This window comes from Genypterus blacodes, unplaced genomic scaffold (assembly GCF_046128005.1).
Source record: "Genypterus blacodes isolate CSIRO-AG114 ecotype Tasmania unplaced genomic scaffold, CSIRO-AGI_Gbla_v1 ptg000036l_1, whole genome shotgun sequence".
Taxonomy (NCBI): Eukaryota; Metazoa; Chordata; class Actinopteri; order Ophidiiformes; family Ophidiidae; genus Genypterus; species Genypterus blacodes.
In genome coordinates this window covers 1,183,460-1,205,544 of record NW_027466849.1, presented here as the reverse complement: position 1 = coordinate 1,205,544, position 22,085 = coordinate 1,183,460, and the positions used below count along the sequence as shown (strand labels likewise).

At 42.1% G+C, this 22,085-nt stretch overlaps 5 protein-coding genes across 5 annotated transcripts; 3 read left to right on the top strand and 2 right to left on the bottom strand.

Moving 5' to 3' along the window:
* Positions 1-366: 366 nt before the first annotated feature.
* On the bottom strand, positions 367-7,341 carry vps33b (VPS33B late endosome and lysosome associated). The gene is made up of 24 exons (XM_076146932.1): positions 6,649-7,341; positions 6,467-6,570; positions 5,810-5,890; positions 5,648-5,709; positions 5,459-5,508; positions 5,006-5,073; positions 4,866-4,911; positions 4,682-4,776; positions 4,359-4,463; positions 4,133-4,223; positions 3,777-3,854; positions 3,473-3,546; positions 3,312-3,398; positions 3,118-3,208; positions 2,969-3,043; positions 2,799-2,863; positions 2,617-2,671; positions 2,489-2,535; positions 1,942-2,074; positions 1,751-1,824; positions 1,200-1,301; positions 994-1,069; positions 715-834; positions 367-596 (listed from the first exon to the last, which is right to left on the bottom strand). Exons 2-24 carry the CDS (start codon positions 6,560-6,562, stop codon positions 517-519), a joined length of 1,851 nt encoding a protein of 616 aa, XP_076003047.1. The 5' UTR covers positions 6,563-6,570; positions 6,649-7,341; the 3' UTR covers positions 367-516.
* A 219-nt stretch (positions 7,342-7,560) lies between these two features.
* On the top strand, positions 7,561-9,622 carry hddc3 (HD domain containing 3). The gene is made up of 4 exons (XM_076146935.1): positions 7,561-7,802; positions 8,178-8,233; positions 8,410-8,650; positions 9,025-9,622. The coding sequence occupies exons 1-4, from the start codon at positions 7,691-7,693 to the stop codon at positions 9,153-9,155; spliced, it is 540 nt and encodes a 179-aa protein (XP_076003050.1). The 5' UTR covers positions 7,561-7,690; the 3' UTR covers positions 9,156-9,622.
* Positions 9,623-10,345: 723 nt separating this feature from the next.
* On the top strand, positions 10,346-14,560 carry mfap1 (microfibril associated protein 1). Its single transcript, XM_076146933.1, has 8 exons — positions 10,346-10,531; positions 11,029-11,245; positions 11,322-11,463; positions 11,546-11,733; positions 11,950-12,219; positions 12,638-12,797; positions 12,917-13,006; positions 13,575-14,560. The coding sequence occupies exons 1-8, from the start codon at positions 10,450-10,452 to the stop codon at positions 13,752-13,754; spliced, it is 1,329 nt and encodes a 442-aa protein (XP_076003048.1). The 5' UTR covers positions 10,346-10,449; the 3' UTR covers positions 13,755-14,560.
* Positions 14,557-16,939, bottom strand: hypk (huntingtin interacting protein K). The gene is made up of 4 exons (XM_076146936.1): positions 16,727-16,939; positions 15,338-15,393; positions 14,962-15,013; positions 14,557-14,782 (listed from the first exon to the last, which is right to left on the bottom strand). The coding sequence occupies exons 1-4, from the start codon at positions 16,886-16,888 to the stop codon at positions 14,687-14,689; spliced, it is 366 nt and encodes a 121-aa protein (XP_076003051.1). The 5' UTR covers positions 16,889-16,939; the 3' UTR covers positions 14,557-14,686.
* A 608-nt stretch (positions 16,940-17,547) lies between these two features.
* LOC142996053 (V-type proton ATPase subunit d 1) lies at positions 17,548-21,732 on the top strand. Its single transcript, XM_076146934.1, has 8 exons — positions 17,548-17,774; positions 18,647-18,818; positions 19,032-19,210; positions 19,360-19,439; positions 19,661-19,738; positions 20,071-20,247; positions 20,338-20,415; positions 20,529-21,732. The coding sequence occupies exons 1-8, from the start codon at positions 17,648-17,650 to the stop codon at positions 20,688-20,690; spliced, it is 1,053 nt and encodes a 350-aa protein (XP_076003049.1). The 5' UTR covers positions 17,548-17,647; the 3' UTR covers positions 20,691-21,732.
* The last annotated feature ends 353 nt before the right edge of the window (positions 21,733-22,085 follow it).

Genomic DNA, 22,085 nt, shown 5'->3' with positions numbered 1-22,085 from the left:
GGAGGAAAGCTCTCCCTCACATAAAATGACGTGGGCCCGCTGGCCTTGAGTTTGACACGCGTGTCATTTAAAGTGAAGTTTTCTGTTCATTGCCGTCTTTTCTAAATTTAAAGGAAACTTTAAGATTCAAAAATGTATTTTTTTAAGATCTCTTCCAGTTTGTTAGTTGTTTCAGCAGTGCAGCATATTTTGGGGGTCTTATAAATAAATGTATCTGAGTCGTATGCGTTTGCAGCTCCTTATAATTTCTTTTGTACTTGACCATGGTTTGAGAGTTTCCTTAAATCTATTACCTGATTATGTCATCACTTGTGCAGTAAAGCTAAAAAAGCATCTCAATGAAGTGCAAGTGGATGAGTGCATAAATAAAGCAACAAAAATGTTAAAACATTTATTCATGTTATAGTCTTTACAGTTCATTTGCTGTCAGGATATTCCTTTGATAATGTGGTGGAATGTGGCAGGAATGTTTCAGATAAGTCCATCATGATGTGGTGACCTTCAGAGTACTGGAGCTTATGCATGGTTCTCCAGCATAGCTTCCAGCAGCCTCACACTGTTTGTAATTGCAGTTGTTACCACAATGAATTTGTACCCTGCAAAAAAAACAGAAGCCTAATTTAATATATTACATATATAATTTTCACAAACACACAGGCTCCACCAAAGTATTATAGTTTCTTAATGCCACAAAGTGCATCACACATGTTCTACCTCTCTCTCTGCCAAGGAAACGTAAAGCTGAAATCTCAGAGAAAGTGCAGCCACCAAGGAACATGACCAGGATGACGCGCTGAGCATCGTTTTTTCCTTTCAAATCGCCTCCGTTGCTGCCTGATGAAAGACAGAGAATCTATAACACTCATATCAATATCATAGAAATGTCGAAATGTAGTTTCACTGTATAGGTATTGATGTATGTATGTATTGTATGTATACTGAACACACACATTTCATGTTTAACAGAATATCAAAATCTCACAGTGATTTCACCTGTAAATGCAAATTCCTGCCCATTGAGAAGCCTGGTTACTTCTTCAAGCCCCGTCCAGCCGTCACGCTCCAACACCTGTGGATGACACATCAGGAGAAACAGCACAATAAAAGCTTGATGATGACACAATCTGTCTTTTTTAACGGCACAGATGATCAGGCACCGTGGAGTACAGGAATCTTACACTCCTGCTGGGTTTTCTCACCTGCTCAACCAGTTTGCAGCTCAGCGGTACGTAGGCGCCACTGAAGATGTAAGCCATATCTCTTGGGACACGCAGGTCATACTCTTCATCTGACTTTGGCACCTGTGGAGAAAATATGACAACACAGCTACAGATGTTGCTTTGCATTTCTATCTACATATCACTGCCATTTGTTGATCCAGCAAGGAAACAGTGTGAAAATATCGCACATGTTGTTTTGATCTGCAATTACTCCAGCTCTTAGTTAGTTCTATTATGTAGAATACGAAAAGGCAGCATGCGGTTTGTCATTTCCAGTCCATTACATGAATGCTTTATACACCATACAAACGTTATGCTGAATTAAAAGATGAAGATCAAATGTAAACATGACCCGTAACCTCAATGAGGATTCAGTAAAAAAAAAACTATTTTATTTTCATGTTGAGTATTAGAATGTTAGATTTTTAGATGACAACAAAATGGGTAATGAATTCAGAAACACAGCAACAATCATGCCAATATAAATAAAGAGCCTGTAATAGCAGAAAAGTAAAGTCATCATTGTTTACCAGGTTGAGCTTTCGACTCAAGGCTCTGAAATGGCTCTTCTTTGCCAAAGAGGAGAAGGCATCTGTCAGTTTTCCTGGTAAAAAAAGAACAAAACTTCAGAACTAGTGTCTTCCAACATACACAAAGTCACTCAGCAGTTGTCTGTGAGCAGAGGGTCACTCGTGTCATTGAGACATGAAGTCAGTTTCACCTGCAGTTTTGTCATTGACCAGTTTGCCCACTTTGCTCTCCATGACAGTCAGAGTTTCTCCAGGCTGCTGCTCCACCAGCAGGCCCAACTGCTTGAGGTTGGCAAACGTGAGAAGATGATGCACCCCATAACTCTGTAAAACAGTCACATGATCACTAATCTTAAAGATATGACAAACGATAGGATACTTAAACCTGATTTAACATCAGGTTTAATTATCTTAAGTAGTACTTGTGTAAATTGATTTACATATATGACCCCAATATGAAGAAAAGCCTAGATGGCTAGGCTTTGGCTAGCCTAGAAGAAAGCCTCCCTGGGTTATGCACCATTCTTCCAACACTGTTCATCAAAATCAATACAATACAAAAACAACTATATATTATGCGAAGAGTTAATTTGCAAAAACACTGAATAATTTAAAAAAACATTTATACTTATGTACTGTGCATACCTAGTAATCACCTATCAATTGATAAAGTAAGAAGTTGATTTGACCTGAAATGCAGAATAAAATTTGACTTTAAATATTCATTCATGTGTTTACCTGTAGAAATTGTGCTTTTAATGATCTATAATCTTTAGGCAAGAGACCTGTGAGGGAAATGGAAAAGTTGTTATTACTGTAAACTATCATTTGACTCTGTCTTTGGAATAAAATAAGAGACAACTCACCATTTTCTGTGAGAGACAGAAGACAAAGCAGCCTGAGACTTTCTAACATGGAGACCTTTAAAAAAAAAAAGAAATAAAAAAAGAGACTAAGCCATCCAATCACAGCAGACAGTCACAGGACACAGATACAGTCATGCATCTTCATGTATTAGGACGAGGACTGTATGTGTTAGTAAAGCCACCTGTCTGTTGATGTGTTCCTCTATGAAGGAAATACATTCACGGATTTCAAAGCCTTCCAGTAAGGCTGAAAAAGAGCAGGAGACGACAGACGTATTAACAGAAAAGAACTGAAAACATTTAAAGAAAAAGATCAAACATTGCATTTAGCTGCATTATAAAATAATCTTACAGTGTTCTGTCTTCAGCATCTCCTGGAAATCCTGCTTTGTTTTCTTCTTCATCATGGATTCACTGGCACCGATATCTGAAAGAATATTTGATGTTCAGCGACACATTACAAATATGGTGTGAAAGTCATTCATCTATTCTGAAACTCACGTAAACTGAGGAGCCGATGTTCTTGTTTTAAGCCTTTTAGTTCCTCTGCCACAAACGTCTTCATCTGCTGTATGTCCATCCCTCTACGTTTCTGAGGAATTCATGAAAAGAAGAAACCAAATGTATCTGGGTTAGTGGCCTTAGTTCCAATAAGCACTGATGAGTACATGACACCATCTTTCATTCATTCTTACATCGTATGCAGTCTGGAGATTCCTGGCTTTCTGACTGAGAAAGCCAAAGACGTTGGAGAAATGCTCATTTCTGATTTCACTGAACACCTAAAAGACACAAACACGAGCTCAGGGAATCATTTAACTTGATATCAGGCGAACAACTCTGACATCGACTCTACCTTATCCTGGGAGTTCAGCATGACCTTCACACTTTTGTCGGATGAGGTGACATCAGGTCCAAACTCCACACATCCTGCAGAACAAAGAATAAGATGAGACAAGCACACAAAAGTATCTCTGCCACAAGCAAGGCCGAACTCTGCAGGAGAAACTAAACCCAGACTGCTGCTCACAGGAAGCTCCACTAGCCAGGGATTCTGATTGAAATGATCTATTCCAGCTCCAATCAAATCACTCAAACATCCAACCAGCCCGTCTTGTTCCAGTCGAGTGTCTGAAATCACAAGTTGGTGTATCACCTACCACATTTGATTCTAAATATATCATCCACGAGTCCTTCATAGACGACCTGCGAGCACAGAGGGGTCACAAGGTCCACATCTGCAAAAGAGAATGGCACACTGTAAGGGGGGGAAAATGCAAACGATCACATTGAATGATTGGAATCCGATCAGGCAACAGGTTAATTGTTCAGTCAGTTTAACACCCCAACCTCATTCAAACTCTCCTTTGAGGCATTCTGCACAGTTCCTCATCTGCTTGCTTGCTCTAATAACGTTACTAAGTCCTGTATATTCAAATGATAGAGTCCTATTAATTCCATTTATGTATGTATGTATGTATGTATGTATGTATGTATGTATGTATGTGCTCCATACCTCTGTCGATAACAAAAACATTTCCAATTTCGGCATTCTGAGCTCTCTGTTCTCCTTCTTTTACTTGCTCCCTCCATGACTCACACACCATCTGGTGAGCAGAAAGACCAAATTAATGGAAGCTATATAATTAATCATACACAACTTTAAAGCCACATCCGTCACTACATGAGACCCAGTTTAATTAGCTGATGTGACAGTCTTTGTCTTTGGCCTACGACTCTACCTTGGAGCATCGTCCGATCCCGTAGACCTTAGAGAACGGGCCGTAAAGCGAGTGAAGGAGATGCAGAGCGCTGCCCGCCGTCCTCACCCAGTGCTGGTTCCCTGCCTGGGAAAGCACAAGTGACACAATGTGAGGGTTCAGGATGAAGAGCTCCTCTGGTTCTTTCATGCATGGACAGATCACCATTTTGTAGATAGATATGTTAGATATTCAGATGTTTTTAGTAACAACCACTTAGTGTAACTATGATATTAACACAGTTACACTAAGTGGTTGTTAGAAAAAACATTTTTCAGAATTTCAGACCCTGTGTGCATCGTTACCAGGAAGTTGTCTCGAAAGAATTCTGGGAGCTCCAAACTGATGATGTCTTCGTCCAGTGGAAGGAGACAGAAAGCCCATTCGTCTGTGGTCACATCTGCACATGGACAACGTTATCAACACTTTCATCTGCTCACACAGACATTGAATGTTCTGAAAAAACTGTTAAGAAGCAAAGCTGCATACCTCCATACATGCCCTGCTCCTCCAGCACCGTCTCACACGCATAGAACTGCACAACACGAGGGGCAGAGATGACATATCAGGGGATTTGTCCAGACTAAAGCTAGGTAGAAGGCCAAAAAAGGCAGCAGGACTGCAAGTACCTTCAGAGGGGTAAATATGATCTTATATCTTCTGAATCTTCCAGCTGCCTTGTCTGCATTTGCCACATCTGGAACAGGAAAAGACATCAAATCAATATCTGAAAGCATCGATTGTGTTGGCTGATTGGGATTATCTCATAACTAACTGATGAATGATTACATTATGGAGCAATGAAACAGGTAGACCACCAACAGAAACTGGACACAAAATGTTTTAGAAGGGAGATTTTCTTTTTTCATTTATTCAAGTAAAAACTATCACCAGCACCAAATTCTCTAATTATTTGCCGCTTTCGTCTGTTTAATATCTACAATTGAATAACTTTAGAATTCTGAAAAGACAAAACAGGCAGTGAGGCAAACTGTGCTTATTGATCATACTTTTGAAGGAAAAACAATGGTCAATGTTGCAGTTTCCATTAGGGATGCTTTTACAAAAACAACTTTACTTACCACAAATCCACTTCACTGTTTGTATTCTGGGCCGAATTAGAAAGCAGAGCCTAAGAGAGAGTGAATACACATCGTCAGGAAGCCTTGTTGTTGTGCCATCACAGTGTGTGTGTGTGTGTGTGTGTGTGTGTGTGTGTGTGTGTGTGTGTGTGTGTGTGTGTGTGTGTGTGTGTGTGTGCAATTTCTCACTGATCTGAGGTGCTGACGATGGGTTTGTATTCCACCTTGTAGAGTTTATCAACTTCATGTTGCTGTAAAAGAAAAGAGACAAAATGTGTGATGAAATGTCTGTATTACAGCTGTGTGAGGTGTGGAGTCTGGGTTGTCACAGCTGGTGAGCAGCTGGTTTACCTTCAGTATAGAGACATTGGCAATACGGTCCAGGGGGCTCATCAAGTCTGCCTCGATGAAGAGATCCTTCTTCCCAGGCAGCTAAGAGATGAAGAAAAATAGAAGGAGAAGTCAACACACCCTGAAACACACTCACTGCATGTAGGATTTTCAAATAAATGAAAAAAATCTATCTATCTATGCTTATTCCAGGTCATGGTCAAACTAAGCAAAGTATCCCAGATAGCCCTCTCCCAATCATCCGGTTTTTCCTGAGGGGATCCCAAAATGTTCCCAGGCCAGATAGAACTATAATCTAACCCCTTCAGCGTATTCTGACTCCATGGTCTCCACCTAACTGGACCTCCCTGGAGAACACCTAAGCCCAAGCCATGTCATTCAGGAGCAGCAGTTGTACTCCAAGCTCCCTCTTGATGGCTGAGCCGCCTCTTTCATGATAGATCAACTGGTATTGCCCATCAGTTCAATCAACCTCACAAGCTATCTCAACCTCAGGAGTGAAAACGACCACAGCAGCTCTGCTGGAGGCCACAGACTGATGAAGCCTACATCATCAGCAACACTCACTAAGTCATTAATACATTTAATTATTATTAAATTAATAATTTGATGTTGATGCAGCTGCAGCTGCAGCTAGGTGTTGCAGTCAAACCTGACCTGTTCCAGCAGGTAGATGAGCTGATCTCTGGCCAGCCTCTTCAGCAGAGAGAAGTCAGGGAGCTCTGGTGAATCCCTCCGGCTACTGTGCGCCATGCTGGCCTCTGCAGGCACACAAACCAAACCTGACTATTCCTCCAGAAATACAAGGCAAAAATGTCTAAACCTGCACTGTGGCTAACCTGTTAGCTAGATTAGTTTCCTGGCTAAAGACAGCCCTTGACATTACGAGCATCCTGACGAGTTGAACTACCTGGCGTCAATATATACATAAATTCGAATCAATGTTTTTTTTTTAAATGACAGCAACTAAACAATGAGCCAATGAACCAAACAGGAGAGTTTAGCAGCTGTCTGCTTCCGTAGCTACACAAGCAGGAAAAAATAAACCCCTGTCAGCTGTTTGTTTTACCCGGACACTCTAAGGGACGGACCACATGATATGACAACACAAAGAGTGAAATATCTGGAATCAAAACTAATCTCTACACAGTCATTTTATACAAAGTTAACCAAATGTATTATATAGTTCTTTTGGAAAAGAGGACCTTGGTTATGTGTGAAATGCGTGTGGTTACGAGCTCATGTTAGAATAATAGGGAATTAAATTGTAGACAAATTAGCGAATTTGCGAAAAGAGAACTCGGAAAAGGGGTGTAGATTGAAACTATTTCTCGTGTGACTATTTCTTCATATTACTTATCATTCATTTGTTTTCTTCTCTATGCTTTGAAGAAATTATCACAAAACTATTCAACAACCTCATACTCATAGTCATGTCATCCGATGGTGTCTTTAATAAAGGATTGATAAGTTATATATTAAGTAAGTATAATAAGTATAATTACTTATTTCTAACAAGATACGTGAATCAGGTAGACGTGAACTGAAACTGTATAAACTAACCCTAACCCTGTCATGTCAGACACATCTGTCATGCATACGATAGAGAAAGAGATGAAATGTTGAAGGGTAGAATACAAGAACTGGGGGACTAAGAGGTTAAGAGGTAAAATTTGTTCGTTTGTGCGTATTCTTCACAGTTCAGACTCCAGATCGGTAGATGGCGCTTAAGGCCTCTTTGCTGCTTGCAAACTGCCCTTAACCACACAGAAGAAGGAATATACTTGAAGAAGAAACCGGAATTGGCTGCTGACATTTCACCGGAGCGACTTTAAAGCTCCAAACAACCATATGACGCTGTTTCCTCATTGAGGCTATATCATGAATTCAGACGTGGCTTTGTTATTAGAAACTGCCAATTTTGCCGCAGAGAAACATCGCAATCAACGGCGCAAAGATCCCGAACAAACGCCGTACATTAATCATCCTTTAGGTAAGCTAAAGGGAAACCGCTTCTCTCTAAATATTATCCACACAAATCAAAGTTCAGCAATAAACAAGCCTGACTTTAACTTTTTTTGTTTGGGGTTAAGTGTTGCGTGAGGGGCATTTCTTCAAAAAGCTTGTAAACTGTAACTTTGGTATCTTGTCGTCTTTAAGTCTCTGTTGTCTTTGTTAAGAGATTATTAACACAGGTTGTCTGCTTGTATGTGAACGTGAGTGATGACGTTTTTGAGTTTACTGTCGAATCACCTTTTGTTTCAAATCACCTTCTGTAGCTGGTTCTATGGCATTCACAAGTGTGTGTGTGTGTGTGTGTGTGTGTGTGCGCGCGTGCGTGCGTGCGTGCGCGTGCACATTTTTTTAGGCGTTGCAAGAATCCTCAGCCATGAAGGAGGCATCACAAACATTGAGGTTTTGCAGGTGTGTCATCTTCTAGCGATCATCATTGTCACACTCCTTCAGATCTCTTTGAGTAACTGTGCGTGTGCGTGTGCGTGTGCGTGCGTGCGTGCGTGCGTGCGTGCGTGCGTGCGTGTGTGCGTGTGTGTGTGTGTGTGTGTGTGTGTGTGTGTGTGTGTGTGTGTTGTCTTCCACAGGCCGCTCTGCTTCACGACACAGTGGAAGATACAGAGACCAGCCCTGCAGAGTTGGAAGCCAGCTTCGGCCCAGTTGTGGCTCGAATTGTTCAGGAGGTGACAGACGACAAAAGTCTGTCTAAACAGGACAGGAAGCGCATGCAGGTGGTTCACGCCCCCCACTGCAGCCAACAGGCCAAATTGGTCAAACTGGCTGACAAACTCTACAACCTGCGGGACCTAAACCGGTGCACTCCCGTCGGTTAGTCACTGACAGCCTAGAGACTCCACTGATCTCACCCATCACATTCAGTTTGTTTATGTGGACAACTATTGAAATTGTGAAGACGGCTGTATGAAGGCTAACAGCTGTGAAAGGTGCTGTGACGCTTATGACATCACTCCCTGCTGAGGCTGAACAAACTATATCTATTATCTATCCAGACTTAAGCCACTTTGATCTTTTTTTAATTCAATGCTTCAACTTCTAGCAGTGATGTTTATGTGTTCAGCACTGTCTAAATATCAGAACCTGTGACCAGAACTGTTTACTGTCTTGTACCCATCTGTTTGTGTGTGTGTGTGTGTGTGTGTGTGTGTGTGTGTGTGTGTGTGTGTGTGTGTGTGTTATTACAGGCTGGACACCTGAGCGGGTGCAGGAGTATTTCATCTGGGCCTGTCAGGTGGTGAAAGGACTGAGGGGAACAAATTCAGCTCTGGAGGAGAAGCTGGACGAGCTGTTCAGACAGAGGGGCGCTCATCTCTGAGAGCACGCCAAGCACTAAACTCTAAATAAACAAGATTTCTATTTCTGCATTTGTTTGGCAACTTTATGATTATTTTCTCATTTAATTACGTGATACAGCTTAATCATGTGTTGGTAGCAAGGAGAGATGCCTGTCCACTGTAAGGGCCTCATTTGGCCTCAGACATCCATCTCTTCCCCAACAGGGAAAAGATTTGAGCTCAAACTCACGTGGATGTCATCTGGTTCATTTGTATTCCAGTTTCAACACTTATCAATCAACCATTGTATACCCTTGCTTCCTCTTCAGTATAGAGTGTCACTTCTTGGATAAGCCTGGTTAACAGTGTTAGTCACATGCACCATGAGACTAGGGAACTTTTCTAATAATGTGTCATCAGAAACCACAAAATTGTTAAGTTAAATGTACAGTCAAAACTCTAAAGCTACTTTAACAAATTTGATGTCATTAAACTTTGGCTCTTACAACAGGTGTCTTGTGAAATACTTAATATGTAGAAAACCACTGATTTAAGGAACGAAATGTATACATACACAGACATGACACAAAGTTAGGCACTATCGGCCGCTAGAGGGCAGTCATACACCTGAACAACCGAGATATTAACATCGGCCGCCAGAGGGCAGTCATACACCTGAAAAATCGAAATGTCAATATCAGCCGCCAGAGCGCAGTCATGCACCTAACTAACCAAAATGCTAGTATCAGCCGCTAGAGGACAGTCATACACCTGAATAACCGACGTTTTAATATCAGCCGCTAGAGGGCAGTCATACACCTAAAAAATCGAAATGTTATTATCAGCCGCCAGAGGGCAGTCATACACCTGAATAACTGAATGTTAATACCAGCTGCTAGTGGGCAGTCATACACCTAACTAACAGAAATGTTGATATCAGCCGCTTAAAGGCAGTCATACACCCGAATAACCGAAGATGCTACCATCAGCCGCCGGAGGGCAGTCATACACCTAAATAACCTAAAATGTTTTTTGACAAACCATTTCTACTACAGGATTCCCACACATATAAGCACACATAAAAGTGATTATCGCCAGCTGTCGCAAAATTTCTACGATCGAGGAAACATATTTCATGTTGAGGTTTAATTGAAGGCTGGAAATGTTTTAACCTGTCGTTCCCTGGTTGGGCGGAAACGTCTGTCGGAAGAAATCAACTTCCTGTCCGCTTCTCAAACCTTCCGCTTAACTGAGGAAACGCCGAGCGCATTTTTCTTGTCGACGTACAATCCAAATAAGTGTTTCTGTTGTGTTGTTATTGTTGAGCGGGCAGTCATGTCTAGTCGCGAAGCCCTCAACATGAAGCTTCCCCCGATCCAGTCCACGGCCGGAGCCGTGCCGATCCGGAATGAGAAAGGTGAGCCGGAGTATCAGTCTAGCTAGAATCATGCTAACAGCTAATGCTAATATGAAGATACGCTTCATATAAAATACAGGATTTAGTCTTTATTTATAATCGATCATGCAAACAGCCACTAACTCCGCATTTATTAAATATATAAGACAAAACAACACGCGCAACAGACATATAGAAGAATTATAATAACACGATGTATTTAAAGTAAACAATAGCCAAATACAACACTCCTTTAATAAACTGCACGCGCTCAGTCATGATCCCTAATGCTGCCTGCCTTTAATTACTTATATGTAATTATCTTGAATGGTTAAGTGCCGCTTTGAATCTAAATTAATTTATAAATCATACACATTCAGCATTTCCCACAATCCATAGATACTTAATTTGTAAATCATCCAAAGATAACGTGTTTGAAAAACATTCAGATCCCTTCGCTCACTTCATCATCATTATGTCGTCTTTTTGACTTAAACACCTCACTTTGTGTATTCCAGGCGAGATCTCCATGGAGAAGGTGAAGGTGAAGAGGTACGTGTCGGGTAAGCGTCCAGACTACGCACCCATGGAGTCATCAGATGAGGAAGAAGAGGACTTCCAGTTTGTGAAGAAGGGGAAGGACACGGAGCCGGAGATAGAGCAGGAGGAAGAGGAGGTCTCTGACCCTCGCCTCAAACGTCTACTCAACCGTGTCTCCGAGGACGTGGAGGAAAGGTAACGGTCCGTCCGTGGGAGGTTTGACATGAGGTATTTGGGGTCTGGATGTGATTATTTGACATTCTGTCCTCAGGCTCGCGAGACACAGGCAGATTGCAGAGCCTGAGCTGATAGCAGAGAGCAGTGAGGACTCAGACGAAGGCACGTGGCACCCAGAGCGAGAGGAGGAGAGCAGCGAGGAGGAAGAGGAGGAAGAGGAAGAAGTGGATGATGAGGTGACTTATACGGTCACTATGGTCGGAGTATTTTTTATCGCAGGCACTTCCGTTGTTGACAAGTTTGTTTGGTTCTGTGCAGGAAATTGAGAGGCGAAGGTCGATGATGCGCCTCAGAGCGGTAGAACGAAAGAACGAGGAGATGGAGGTCATGGAGGTAGAGGAGGAGGGGAAGTCGGGAGAGGAATCGGAGTCCGAGTCTGAGTACGAGGAGTACACGGACAGCGAGGATGAAGCAGAGCCGCGACTCAAACCCGTCTTCATCCGCAAGTAAGAAGGCTGAGATTTCCAGAAGCTCCAACGGAAACAAAAGGCTTTTTGGTTAAACCGCAGACAGCAATAATGAAAGTCCATCAGCCGTAGATTTGTATTTGTTTGCACCCGAACCTGAATAGATGACAGAGCAACACAGCCACTGACACAAACTTACACCACAGAAAGAGCATTTCTCACCTCAGTCCTCCCTTCTCCTTGTCTGTCCCACAGGAAGGACAGAGTGACAGTGGCGGAGCGCGAAGCCGAGGAGCTGCGGCAGAGAGAGCTGGAGGCTGAGGCCAAGCGTACAGCGGAGGAGCGGCGCCGCTATACCCTCAAGATCGTGGAGGAGGAAGCCAAGAAGGAGTTTGAGGAGAACCGCCGCACGCTGGCCGCTCTGGATGCTCTGGACACGGACGGAGAGAACGAGGAGGAGGAGTACGAAGGCTGGAAGGTGCGCGAGCTGAAGCGCATCAAGAGGGACCGGGAGGCCCGAGAGCTGTGAGTACACACACACTGTCAACTGCACTTCTATAGTATCAAACAGTACTACTAAATACTTAATATAGCACTGATAGAATATGGACATGGCAAAAAGTGGTGACATTTACATTTGGATATGAGCTGTAATACTCATAATGTATCAATGAAGTCACTTATAAAGTTCAACTATGTATCTTAGCAGATGCTTTTGTTATTATGTTGGTTATTGTTTAGAGTAAATGATTCATCTAAAAAATGAACAGGTTAAATAATGTTTTTAGTTGCAGCTCAGGTGTAATTTATACTGAAATCTGAATTACACTTGGCCAATATTAAACTGCTATCGGACCCTGTAGTGATATGATGACATGTAGTGAGTCACACATGAGGTAGCACAGTGTTGCTGTTGCTGAAGCTGTGGGGCGTTTCCTTGCAGCATGGAGAAGGAGAAGGCTGAGATTGACCGATTCCACAGCCTGACGGAGGAGGAACGGCGGGCGGAGCTCCGCAACAACGGAAAGTTCGTCACCAACAAAGCCAGCAAGGGCAAATACAAGTTCCTGCAGAAGTACTACCACAGGGGAGCCTTCTTCATGGTGAGACATGCACACACACAGGAAGGACCCCTCGGGCCAGCCAATCGCAAAGGAGTGGACACGGTTCCCGCCCGGGTGTGTGGCGTGTGTGTTTAACCTTTTTTTCGTGTGTGTGGTAGGACGAGGAGGAGGACGTGTACAGAAGAGACTTCAGCGCACCGACTCTGGAGGATCACTTCAACAAAACCATCCTGCCTAAAGTCATGCAGGTCAGCTGTGTTTCCTGTGTTTCGCTGTGCTGCGATTCTGACTGTTGTTGTTATTGTGACCCATTGATTAGCTGTAGTTAATTGACTTACTCACTCATGTTGTCACTCCAGCAAAACGTGTAAATCTAAACTATGGAACCATTTCTCAAAGCTGCAGCCTGTGATGTGACTGTGAACGCGCGTGTCCCCAGCCAAGCGGGATAGAAGAAAGCTTGTAGATGTGGTTATAATTAGCTGTGGTCCAGACTTGTCATGCTCAGAACTTATCAGTCAAGGCTTTGTTTTTTGTTTTTTCTCATTCATCATAGTACCTAACTTATTGCACTTCTACTCTAGCTCTAGTTATGCTCTTAGCTGTTGGTTTAGGAAGGAAATGCGCTTACGATTTCTTGTGACCTGAAGTTCTTTTATCTACCTTTGTTGAACACACTTATTGTAAGTCGCTTTGGATAAAAGCGTCTGCTAAATGACCGTAATGTAATGTAAGGCCTTTTAGAACAGGCTAGCTGCTATTGGATGATCAGGTTCAGGTCTGATTTGTTCTCTTGTGGTTTTTTTCTGCACTAAGGTCAAAAACTTTGGGCGCTCTGGGAGAACCAAGTACACTCACCTGGTGGACCAGGACACCACGTCGTTCGACTCGGCCTGGGCCCAGGAGAGCGCACAGAACAGCAAGTTCTTCAAGCAGAAGGCGGCGGGCGTGAGGGACGTGTTCGACCGACCCACGCTGAAGAGGAAGAAGACTTAAGATGCTACGATTTTATTAAGAGACTGATGGGATAGACGCAGGATCTGCTGCGTCCCATGTGTGAACTGGACCTTCTGTTGCGGGGGAGAGAGAGAGAAGTGTCCTCTCACCAGGAGGGGCAGAGATCATTCAGAAGACTTGAATTCCACTTTTTCCTCTAGGATTCTGTCGATGTGGCGTCATTTGTTCTATTTTTGCCGGAGAACAGAAACTGCTTTTCAAATCTCAATTGTTCAGAAATGCTGTTAAACTTTTATATTTTGTCCAAGTTTATAGGCGACTTAGTATAAATCCATTTCTCTCAAGTGTTTGACAGCCTTTTTCTGACTTTCCAGGCCTTTTGTTTTTGTCAATAGTGTGGAACTCACAAAGTTGTGTCACAGTGAGCGTTCAGCCACTATACGGTATTTTGTGATCCAGAATGAGAGAATTATTCTTACTTATTGCTTGGTGATTCCCCGTCTCTAATATGATTTACAAAGTCGATACATGCAGGCAGGGTGTCTGTCACCGTGTGTGTCCGTGTTAAATGGGGCTTAGATGTGGTCTGTTGGTGCCATTTTAATGAAGCCCAAGAGTTTGTAACAATCCATCCAAAACCTGAGCTAATCTAGGTTTATAAACATTCAAGTATGTGACTTAACACAGTCGCTGTTCAGGAATAAGGCGCCACCATGTTGGTATAATCCAGCATCATTTCAAGAATGGGTCAGATCTTTATGTTTAAGGTGATGTTTAAGCCCTTTAAACCTTCTGTCACAGAGTTAGTTCAAGTTTCTGGGTGAATTAATAAACATTCAAATAAAGGCAAGCCAAATGTCAACTTTATTTAAAAAAAAAACCCAAAAGAGTAAGGATTTGGGGTAAAGCTGGCAGAACAGTGGAGTGACAGCTGTGGTGTGAAAATGCAGTCCAGTGTCAAAGCTGAGAGTTCAGTTGGTCAGAGCCACCAGAGCCTCCACCACGTTCCCCATGTGTTCTCTCAGACTACGCTCGGCCACCGCCCGCGAAATCTCCATCTCTGACATCTGCAGCGGAAACAAATGCATCCCAACACAACGTCACTGCAAAATAACTTTCACTTCACTCTTTTTATTTTACACTTTGTTTATTCCAGTCAGCCTTCAGATGACAGCCACAGGTGAACAGCACATACCAGAGTTGTAATAGACAAAAAAATCCCAAGATAATTCTACAAAACACTTACCATCAGCTCCACATCTTCCTTCTTGATGGTGACTTTAGCCAACTCCTTTTCTCTGCAAGCACAACAATAAACTAATTCCGCCAGATTCATATGAGGATAAAGTGCCAGATGGTTCTCTACTTCAAACTAACAGATCCATTTCATATTTTGGCCTCCACATTTCCTTAATTTACAATTCAAATTATGAATACTATTTCATAATAATTATGTTGAGGCCTACAAGACCAAACGGTGTTCCTCAGCGATAAATGACAAATTCAGTCACATTTTAGATGTGTTGAGGTTATTAATTTAGCTAATAGCTGAAGGAAGAGGAACACATGCTGCTGATACACATCCTGTGTGTGCGTGCGTGTGTGAGTAAAGCTCCTCCTACCTCTCCTGTTTGGCTTTCTGTTCTCGTGATCTCCTGTCTCCAATCACGGACATGGCCTGGAACACAACAAAAACATGGTCATACTGTGCAGGTGCAGCTCAATAAATTAGAATATGGTTGTCTTCCCCATGTTGTGTCGCCAACTGAACCAGACAGAGACTATTAAAAGGTTCAGGAAACCTCAGCAGGTGATTTGAGTTCATGAGCTGATTGAGTCAATGTCAGTCGATTAAATTAAATTAGGTCAATGCCAGTCACAATATTTCCATTTTCTGAGATATTGAACTTGGGGTTTTCATGAGCTTTAAGCCATAATCATCAAAATTAAAACCAATAAAGGCTTGAAATATTTCACTTTGTGTGTAATAAATCTATAAAATATGGAGGGTTTCAGTTTTTCAATTGAATTACTGAAATAAATTAACTTTTCCACAATATTCTAATTCATTGCGCACACACACGCGCACACACACACACACACACAGCATATGTATTTTGTGACACTAACTATGTAGCATCCATATTCTAGATCAAAGTGTACTTCTTAACTCATCTGCCTGCTCCAATCAGCTGTGTGGTTTATTGGGGAATTAAAAATTTCGTATCATCATCACGACAAGAAACCAAGAATGCGTGTAAATACTGGGAACCTGGAGTAACAGTGGTGATATACGGCATATTTAGGAATCAACCCAAAACTATGACTTAATTCCTAAATTATTTTCTTTCTGTTGGCACAAAACGGAACCCTGATGTATTTACTGAATGTTAACAAATCTCTTTGGCATTGGTACAACTTTAACGCCACTAATTTCATTATTGTGTATATATATGTCTTTATATTTATTATTTATCAATTATTACTATTTGTTAAAAGTCCAATATTTAGTTTTAACAACTTTTTAACAGAATTAACAATGGAATTAGTCTTTTTCTACGTTTATTAAAGTAAAGTCTGAGTATTCAATGTTAAAAGTCATCGGAGGGTTTTTTTCGTGACCAACTCATCGGGTTTACCAACTGGAAATTATTGCTATTTAATAAAGAAACAGTACTTCAAGCTACAGTTAGCACTGACGGTACAGGGACGAATGACATGTGTGACAGTTTACATAGTGACCATGCTAACTAGTGAATACCTGCTGAATGTGACAGCAGAAAAAAAACAAATTTGGATGTACAACTGGATGAAATGTTGCCGTTTCTTTCCATTTAATAAGCTGATCCGAATTGGTGTCTCTTTCAAAAACACGTCACTGTTCTTATCTTATTGGCTAAGAAAAGCGTCTCATTTGGGCCGAAGTCACTAGTTACCACGGTCACTCGTTTATCGGTGACGCCAGTGATGCCAGGAGTGGCCGCATGTTACTTAGCTAACGTTAGCATTACCGTTTCTAAATCAGAGCTGGATATTTCCTTCTCCTCTGCGTAGTCTGTGACTCTTTCCAGATCGGCGGCTCCGCTGTCATGTTTTCGAGGCTTCTCTGCCGGTTTCCCGGTGCAGTTTTCCTCAGCTTCCAGGTCCAAATCCACATCTCCCTCTGCCGCCATGTTTGCTCCCCGTAAATCCGGAACACAGGGAAAATGGCCAGTCTCACATCGGAACGAAAAGCTTGTAGCACCTGCTTCTTCTTTTTTTAATGTGATTGTGGTCCGCAGCAAACGTATTGTGCATACCGACACCTAACGTATAGGCAGGGCAGTGCTGCTGCTATCCTGATGTGAATTTTTTTTAACTTAAAGACAATCTGTAGCTTTTAATGCATTCTTGTCCTGATGTTTAAATCAAGTGTTTCATTAATTTGTGCGCTGTTTTTGTTGAAAATATGTTTTAGTTGTTGTATTGACTTCTACCCCAGGTTTTAATTCAGCAGTATTTTATACTTCGCTGTTCCATTGGACTACATTATGTTGAAAGCATCCCCTCTACCTATCTGAAGGAACAAAATGTATTCAAATAAGTTAAGAGTCAGTAGTCTTATCATCTTAGTAGTTTTTATCATTACATGTCACAAGTAAATTGTGTGGTTATGGTGCAAATTCAATCCCAGACATAGTGATTCACCCATAAGAATGAAGAGACTAACCGCTGATTGAAACATACTGCAACCTCCTGACGTCATATTGGAAGTTATTGAAACCTATTTGACAAAATTCATTTTGCCATCCCATAATGCCGTAATAGCTGTAAGACAGTAACGCAGCAATAAGCACATCTCTGATGACAGCAGGTGACGGTCACATGGTGCAGTCAGCTGATGTTAACGCTAACCCGGACGCTTCTCCTGCGGCACACACGGACCGTTCAGGATGCCTTTCTCCGAGCTCTATTTTAACGTCGATAATGGCTACCTGGAGGGGTTGGTCAGAGGCTTTAAAGCCGGGATTCTGTCTCAAGCAGACTATTTGAATCTCGTCCAGTGCGAAACTCTCGAAGGTGAGTAGAAAACGAGGGCAGCTGACGGCTTAGAGCTAGCGGCCAAGGCTAATACCAGCCGCTGTCATTGCAACGATATCGTTGGGTTTCAACATAATTACAATCTCGCTTGTGTTGTTTCACACTTTAAACCACACTATAAATAAATAATTTGCTATAGCACTTTACTGTGCGCGCCTCAAACACAACCGGAGACATTTTCTTACCATTTGACTGTTAGCCCTACAGCTAGCTGAAATGGTTACGTAGTGCTATGGCCTAAAGCAGTGTCTTATTCACTGACAAATAATGGAATTTTTTCGGAGGAAGTGAGACTGGACAGCTGCTTACGGCGGGATGTTTCTGAGTTAAATATTTGTCATCACTCCTATTTTATTGCAGGGGTTACTTCCTGTTTGCGTTTATGCAGAAGCGAGAAGTGAATCGTGTCAATACGAATTAAGTCTGTAAAGAGCTTTACGAGTGTCACGATCACTGCTGAGCATGTAAATGGTAAATGGACTGCATTTGACCACACAAGGAGCCGGCCGCCACATCAGGAGCAGATAGTGGTTCAGTGCCTTGCTCAACAACAACAACGACCGGCTCTCTAGGCTTCCTAATCGAACCAGAAAGTTCCAATCCATAGACACCTAAATGTGAAAAGTATGCAGCAAAACAAAACGCACTTGAGCTACATTAAAGTCGCATTAGAAAACTAAGTTTAACACTTAGTAACACTAAGTAACTACCTCAATTATTCCAGTGACACACTTTATTCTCCATAATATTGTTAAGAGGAAAAAATATTCTGCTCTAATCCTACAATTCATATTCTAAAGGCAGATTTGTCTGAGTTTGAATGCCTCTTGACTCATTTTCATCCTCTGCAGACCTGAAGCTCCACCTGCAGAGCACAGACTATGGCAGCTTCCTGGCTAATGAAGCGTCTCCTCTCACCGTGTCTGTCATTGACGACAAGCTGAAGGAGAAGATGGTGGTGGAGTTTCGCCACATGAGGAACCAGTCGTATGAGCCACTGGCCAGCTTCATGGACTTCATCACGTAAGCGCTAAACCAACGTGTACATTAAAGGATTTTCGGGTCATTTATGTCAGAACTAGGTGATAGATTTTTTAATGCAATATCTAGCATGCAACCACAAGGTCTGGAGGTCTTTGAATGGACCCCTGAGGAACCCTTGTGTCTCAGTCTCAACTACTCAAATGTGAAGAGAATGTTCCTTCTCCTTATTGTCTCCCCCCATGATGACCTCAGGTACAGCTATATGATCGACAACGTCATCCTGCTGATCACAGGCACCCTGCACCAGCGGGCCATCTCTGAGCTGGTGCCTAAGTGCCACCCACTGGGCAGCTTTGAGCAGATGGAGGCAGTCAACATCGCTCAGACTCCAGCTGAGCTCTACAACGCCATCTTGGTGGACACGCCCCTCGGTACATATTTACATACGTGCCGCCCTTTGAACCCTGAGCTCACGTGCAGGTTGCACTGTAAAAACATAATAGTAGTGTCTTATTCTGGCACCAAAGCTGGAGAAAAATCATAGTTGCTGTCGGTTTGACTTCCTCTCCTTTGTTTTCAGCTGCATTCTTCCAGGACTGCATATCTGAACAGGACTTGGATGAGATGAACATTGAAATAATTCGTAACACGCTTTACAAGGTAACACCAAAGCCATAAGATCAACAGAAATCCTGAACATCTCAAAATAATCATCATATAATATACATTTGTGCAATTCCGGGGTGTTTGAATAGAACTGCAAATAGGATTAGTGAAATAAAGTCTTTACAATGACGTAGAAAGATTTAGCTTAATTCAAAATGTTTCTATTTTATATGGTCTGTGTTTGTCTTTAAATAAAAAAATGTTTTTGTCCTCAGGCTTACCTGGAGGCTTTTTATAAATTTTGCTCCAACCTGGGAGGAACCACCGCTGACACCATGTGCCCCATTCTGGAGGTGAGTGTCTTTAAGAGACCAAATGTCTCAAGCTACTGTTCCCTGAACTGCTTGAAGGAGGAACTACATGGATCCCTCAGTGAAGTACAGCACAGTGAAGATTATGAAATTGGAAACGGTGAAGTCTAATGAGTCGTATAACGAGTAATGTGTGGCATACCTGGTAGACAAGGGCTTAATTAAACCTCGGACCCATCAAGAAAATGTACTTCACAAGTTGCTATCAGCCAATAACGATAATATCCAGCTGGTGTCGATGTAAATATGCTGCATGTGTGTGGCTTTGGATCATGTTGTCTCATTCAGGGACGTTTCCCTGCTCTCTGTTACAGTTTGAGGCAGACAGGAGAGCCTTCATCATCACTATCAACTCGTTTGGCACTGAGCTGTCTAAGGAGGACCGTGCGAAGCTCTTCCCACACTGTGGCAAGCTTTACCCAGAAGGCCTCGCCCAGCTGGCCAGAGCAGATGACTACGAGCAGGTCAAGGCTGTGGCTGACTTCTACCCTGTGAGTCATCTGGACACCATCTCAGTTTATTCTAACAGTCGGCAGTTTGTCACGTTGTAATGAACTAATGTTGGTTCACATCATCCTCAGGAGTACAAGTTGCTGTTTGAGGGAGCTGGCAGCAACCCAGGAGACAAAACACTGGAGGATCGCTTCTTTGAACACGAGGTGACACACACAGACATTATCAATAGTTTCCTACTGAAACATGTAATATGCTAATTTATTGGCTTGCTCACTGCCTCTCACCCATCTTCCTCCTCTTCTCTCTCCTCATGCAGGTGAAGCTGAACAAGCTGGCCTTCCTCAACCAGTTCCACTTCAGTGTTTTCTATGCCTACGTCAAGCTGAAGGAGCAGGAGTGCAGGAACATCGTCTGGATTGCCGAGTGCATCGCCCAGCGCCACCGGGCAAAGATTGACAACTACATACCCATCTTTTGAGCCTCTTCTTCCTCCCTCCTCTTTCCTCCTCCCCTTGTCATTTCACTCATTCCCATCCTGTACAGTGTCTCAGTCTCATCTCTGTGTTAAAGATCATGACAGGGTGATGCTACTTTCCCTCAGTTCTTCGCTCATAGGTGTTAATTGGTCCTCCTTCCAGCTGAGATGCTTCTTGTAATGTTGTTTCATATTCTTTACTGTTAACGTGTGGATCAAAAACACATAATCAAGGTTAATACTGAGTGAACAGATGAACAACAGTGAACATGAATTTAGTCTTGTAGAGGTGGTTGTTGCACGTTTGTTGCTATGGTGATCATTTGACTTTCAAACATTTGGCCCTGTTTGTCTTACCCGTTTGGACACTGTGACCTGTCTGGCACTCCCTCCACATCACGCATCACCTTAAGTCATTTGCAAATCGTGTTGTCCAGGAGTGAATCTCCTGTATTTAGATAGGACAAATCAGTGTGTAAATAAAAAGTGCTCCTACTTAAGGTCCTCATTATAATTCTGAAGTGTTTAAAGCGTGTAGACTCGGTTTCTGATCTTTCAAGCAAAGACGTAAACATTCCTCGACTTGGCATCATTCAGCTTGATTTATTTTTGCTTTTACAGTTTCTGGTATTCCACCAGTAAATGAGTGTGGGGTTCCTTAAAATCTAAGTGAAACACACAGACCTCACCAGACAGGTTGTTGAATCAGACTGTTGTTCGATATGAAAATACAACAGTTTAACGTGACTTTCCACTCTTTGTCTGTGTGAACTCTGAAGTCTCTGTAAATGAGTTTTACTGGATTAAAGCAAAATGTATGTAAGCAAATTAAAATGTTTAAACTTAATGATATATGCAGTATATATAGATAGATATTTAAAGATGTTTATTGATTTGTTCATTCTCACGCTGTAAAAAAAAAGAAAGAGAAAATAATGTGTTATTGTTTCGATCCGTTTGTTGTGAAATGTGTGTTGTAAATGTAACAAATAAAGGAAAGTGCACCTCAGTCTGCTGTGGTACAGATGCTGATCTCACGTCTCAATGCTGGTCTGTATGAAATGCTACGCTTCCCATGATTGTTTGCGGTATGTTAAGAGATTCATCAACAAATGTCAGTAAGATGAAAGGAAAGAATTAGGATGTGCAAATACTGCATATAGCCACAGATTTCACATTTACATTAATTCCGCTGTTCTGCTGCGGTATAGTCCGTATGTGGTATGTGGTGGGAGTCGTAAACCTAATACTTGCATATGATGCTTCTGGAATAAGCTGGAGTCAAGTTTGAATGTTGTTTTTTTGAATTGTCCCAACTTAAATACATTGTAAAGAAATACATATTACAGCGAGAGATTTATGTGCTTGTGTTTCAAAAGTGTGTTATAGAAGTGTCAG

Coding starts and splice junctions, on each gene's coding strand:
- mfap1 (XM_076146933.1), top strand. CDS start 10,450: ATGTCTAGTCGCGAAGCCCTCAACATGAAGCTTCCCCCGATCCAGTCC. Junction 11,246..11,321: donor TCCGAGGACGTGGAGGAAAG/GTAACGGTCCGT, acceptor TTCTGTCCTCAG/GCTCGCGAGACACAGGCAGA. Junction 11,734..11,949: donor AAACCCGTCTTCATCCGCAA/GTAAGAAGGCTG, acceptor TCTGTCCCACAG/GAAGGACAGAGTGACAGTGG.
- LOC142996053 (XM_076146934.1), top strand. CDS start 17,648: ATGCCTTTCTCCGAGCTCTATTTTAACGTCGATAATGGCTACCTGGAG. Junction 17,775..18,646: donor CCAGTGCGAAACTCTCGAAG/GTGAGTAGAAAA, acceptor CATCCTCTGCAG/ACCTGAAGCTCCACCTGCAG. Junction 20,416..20,528: donor ATCGCTTCTTTGAACACGAG/GTGACACACACA, acceptor CTCCTCATGCAG/GTGAAGCTGAACAAGCTGGC.
- vps33b (XM_076146932.1), bottom strand. CDS start 6,562: ATGGCGCACAGTAGCCGGAGGGATTCACCAGAGCTCCCTGACTTCTCT. Junction 4,224..4,358: donor GGATCGGACGATGCTCCAAG/GTAGAGTCGTAG, acceptor TCTGCTCACCAG/ATGGTGTGTGAGTCATGGAG. Junction 1,070..1,199: donor GCTGCAAACTGGTTGAGCAG/GTGAGAAAACCC, acceptor TGTCATCCACAG/GTGTTGGAGCGTGACGGCTG.
- hypk (XM_076146936.1), bottom strand. CDS start 16,888: ATGGCGGCAGAGGGAGATGTGGATTTGGACCTGGAAGCTGAGGAAAAC. Junction 15,394..16,726: donor CCAGCTCTGATTTAGAAACG/GTAATGCTAACG, acceptor GTTGTGTTCCAG/GCCATGTCCGTGATTGGAGA. Junction 15,014..15,337: donor CAGAAAGCCAAACAGGAGAG/GTAGGAGGAGCT, acceptor TTGTGCTTGCAG/AGAAAAGGAGTTGGCTAAAG.
- hddc3 (XM_076146935.1), top strand. CDS start 7,691: ATGAATTCAGACGTGGCTTTGTTATTAGAAACTGCCAATTTTGCCGCA. Junction 7,803..8,177: donor GTACATTAATCATCCTTTAG/GTAAGCTAAAGG, acceptor ACATTTTTTTAG/GCGTTGCAAGAATCCTCAGC. Junction 8,651..9,024: donor AAACCGGTGCACTCCCGTCG/GTTAGTCACTGA, acceptor GTGTTATTACAG/GCTGGACACCTGAGCGGGTG.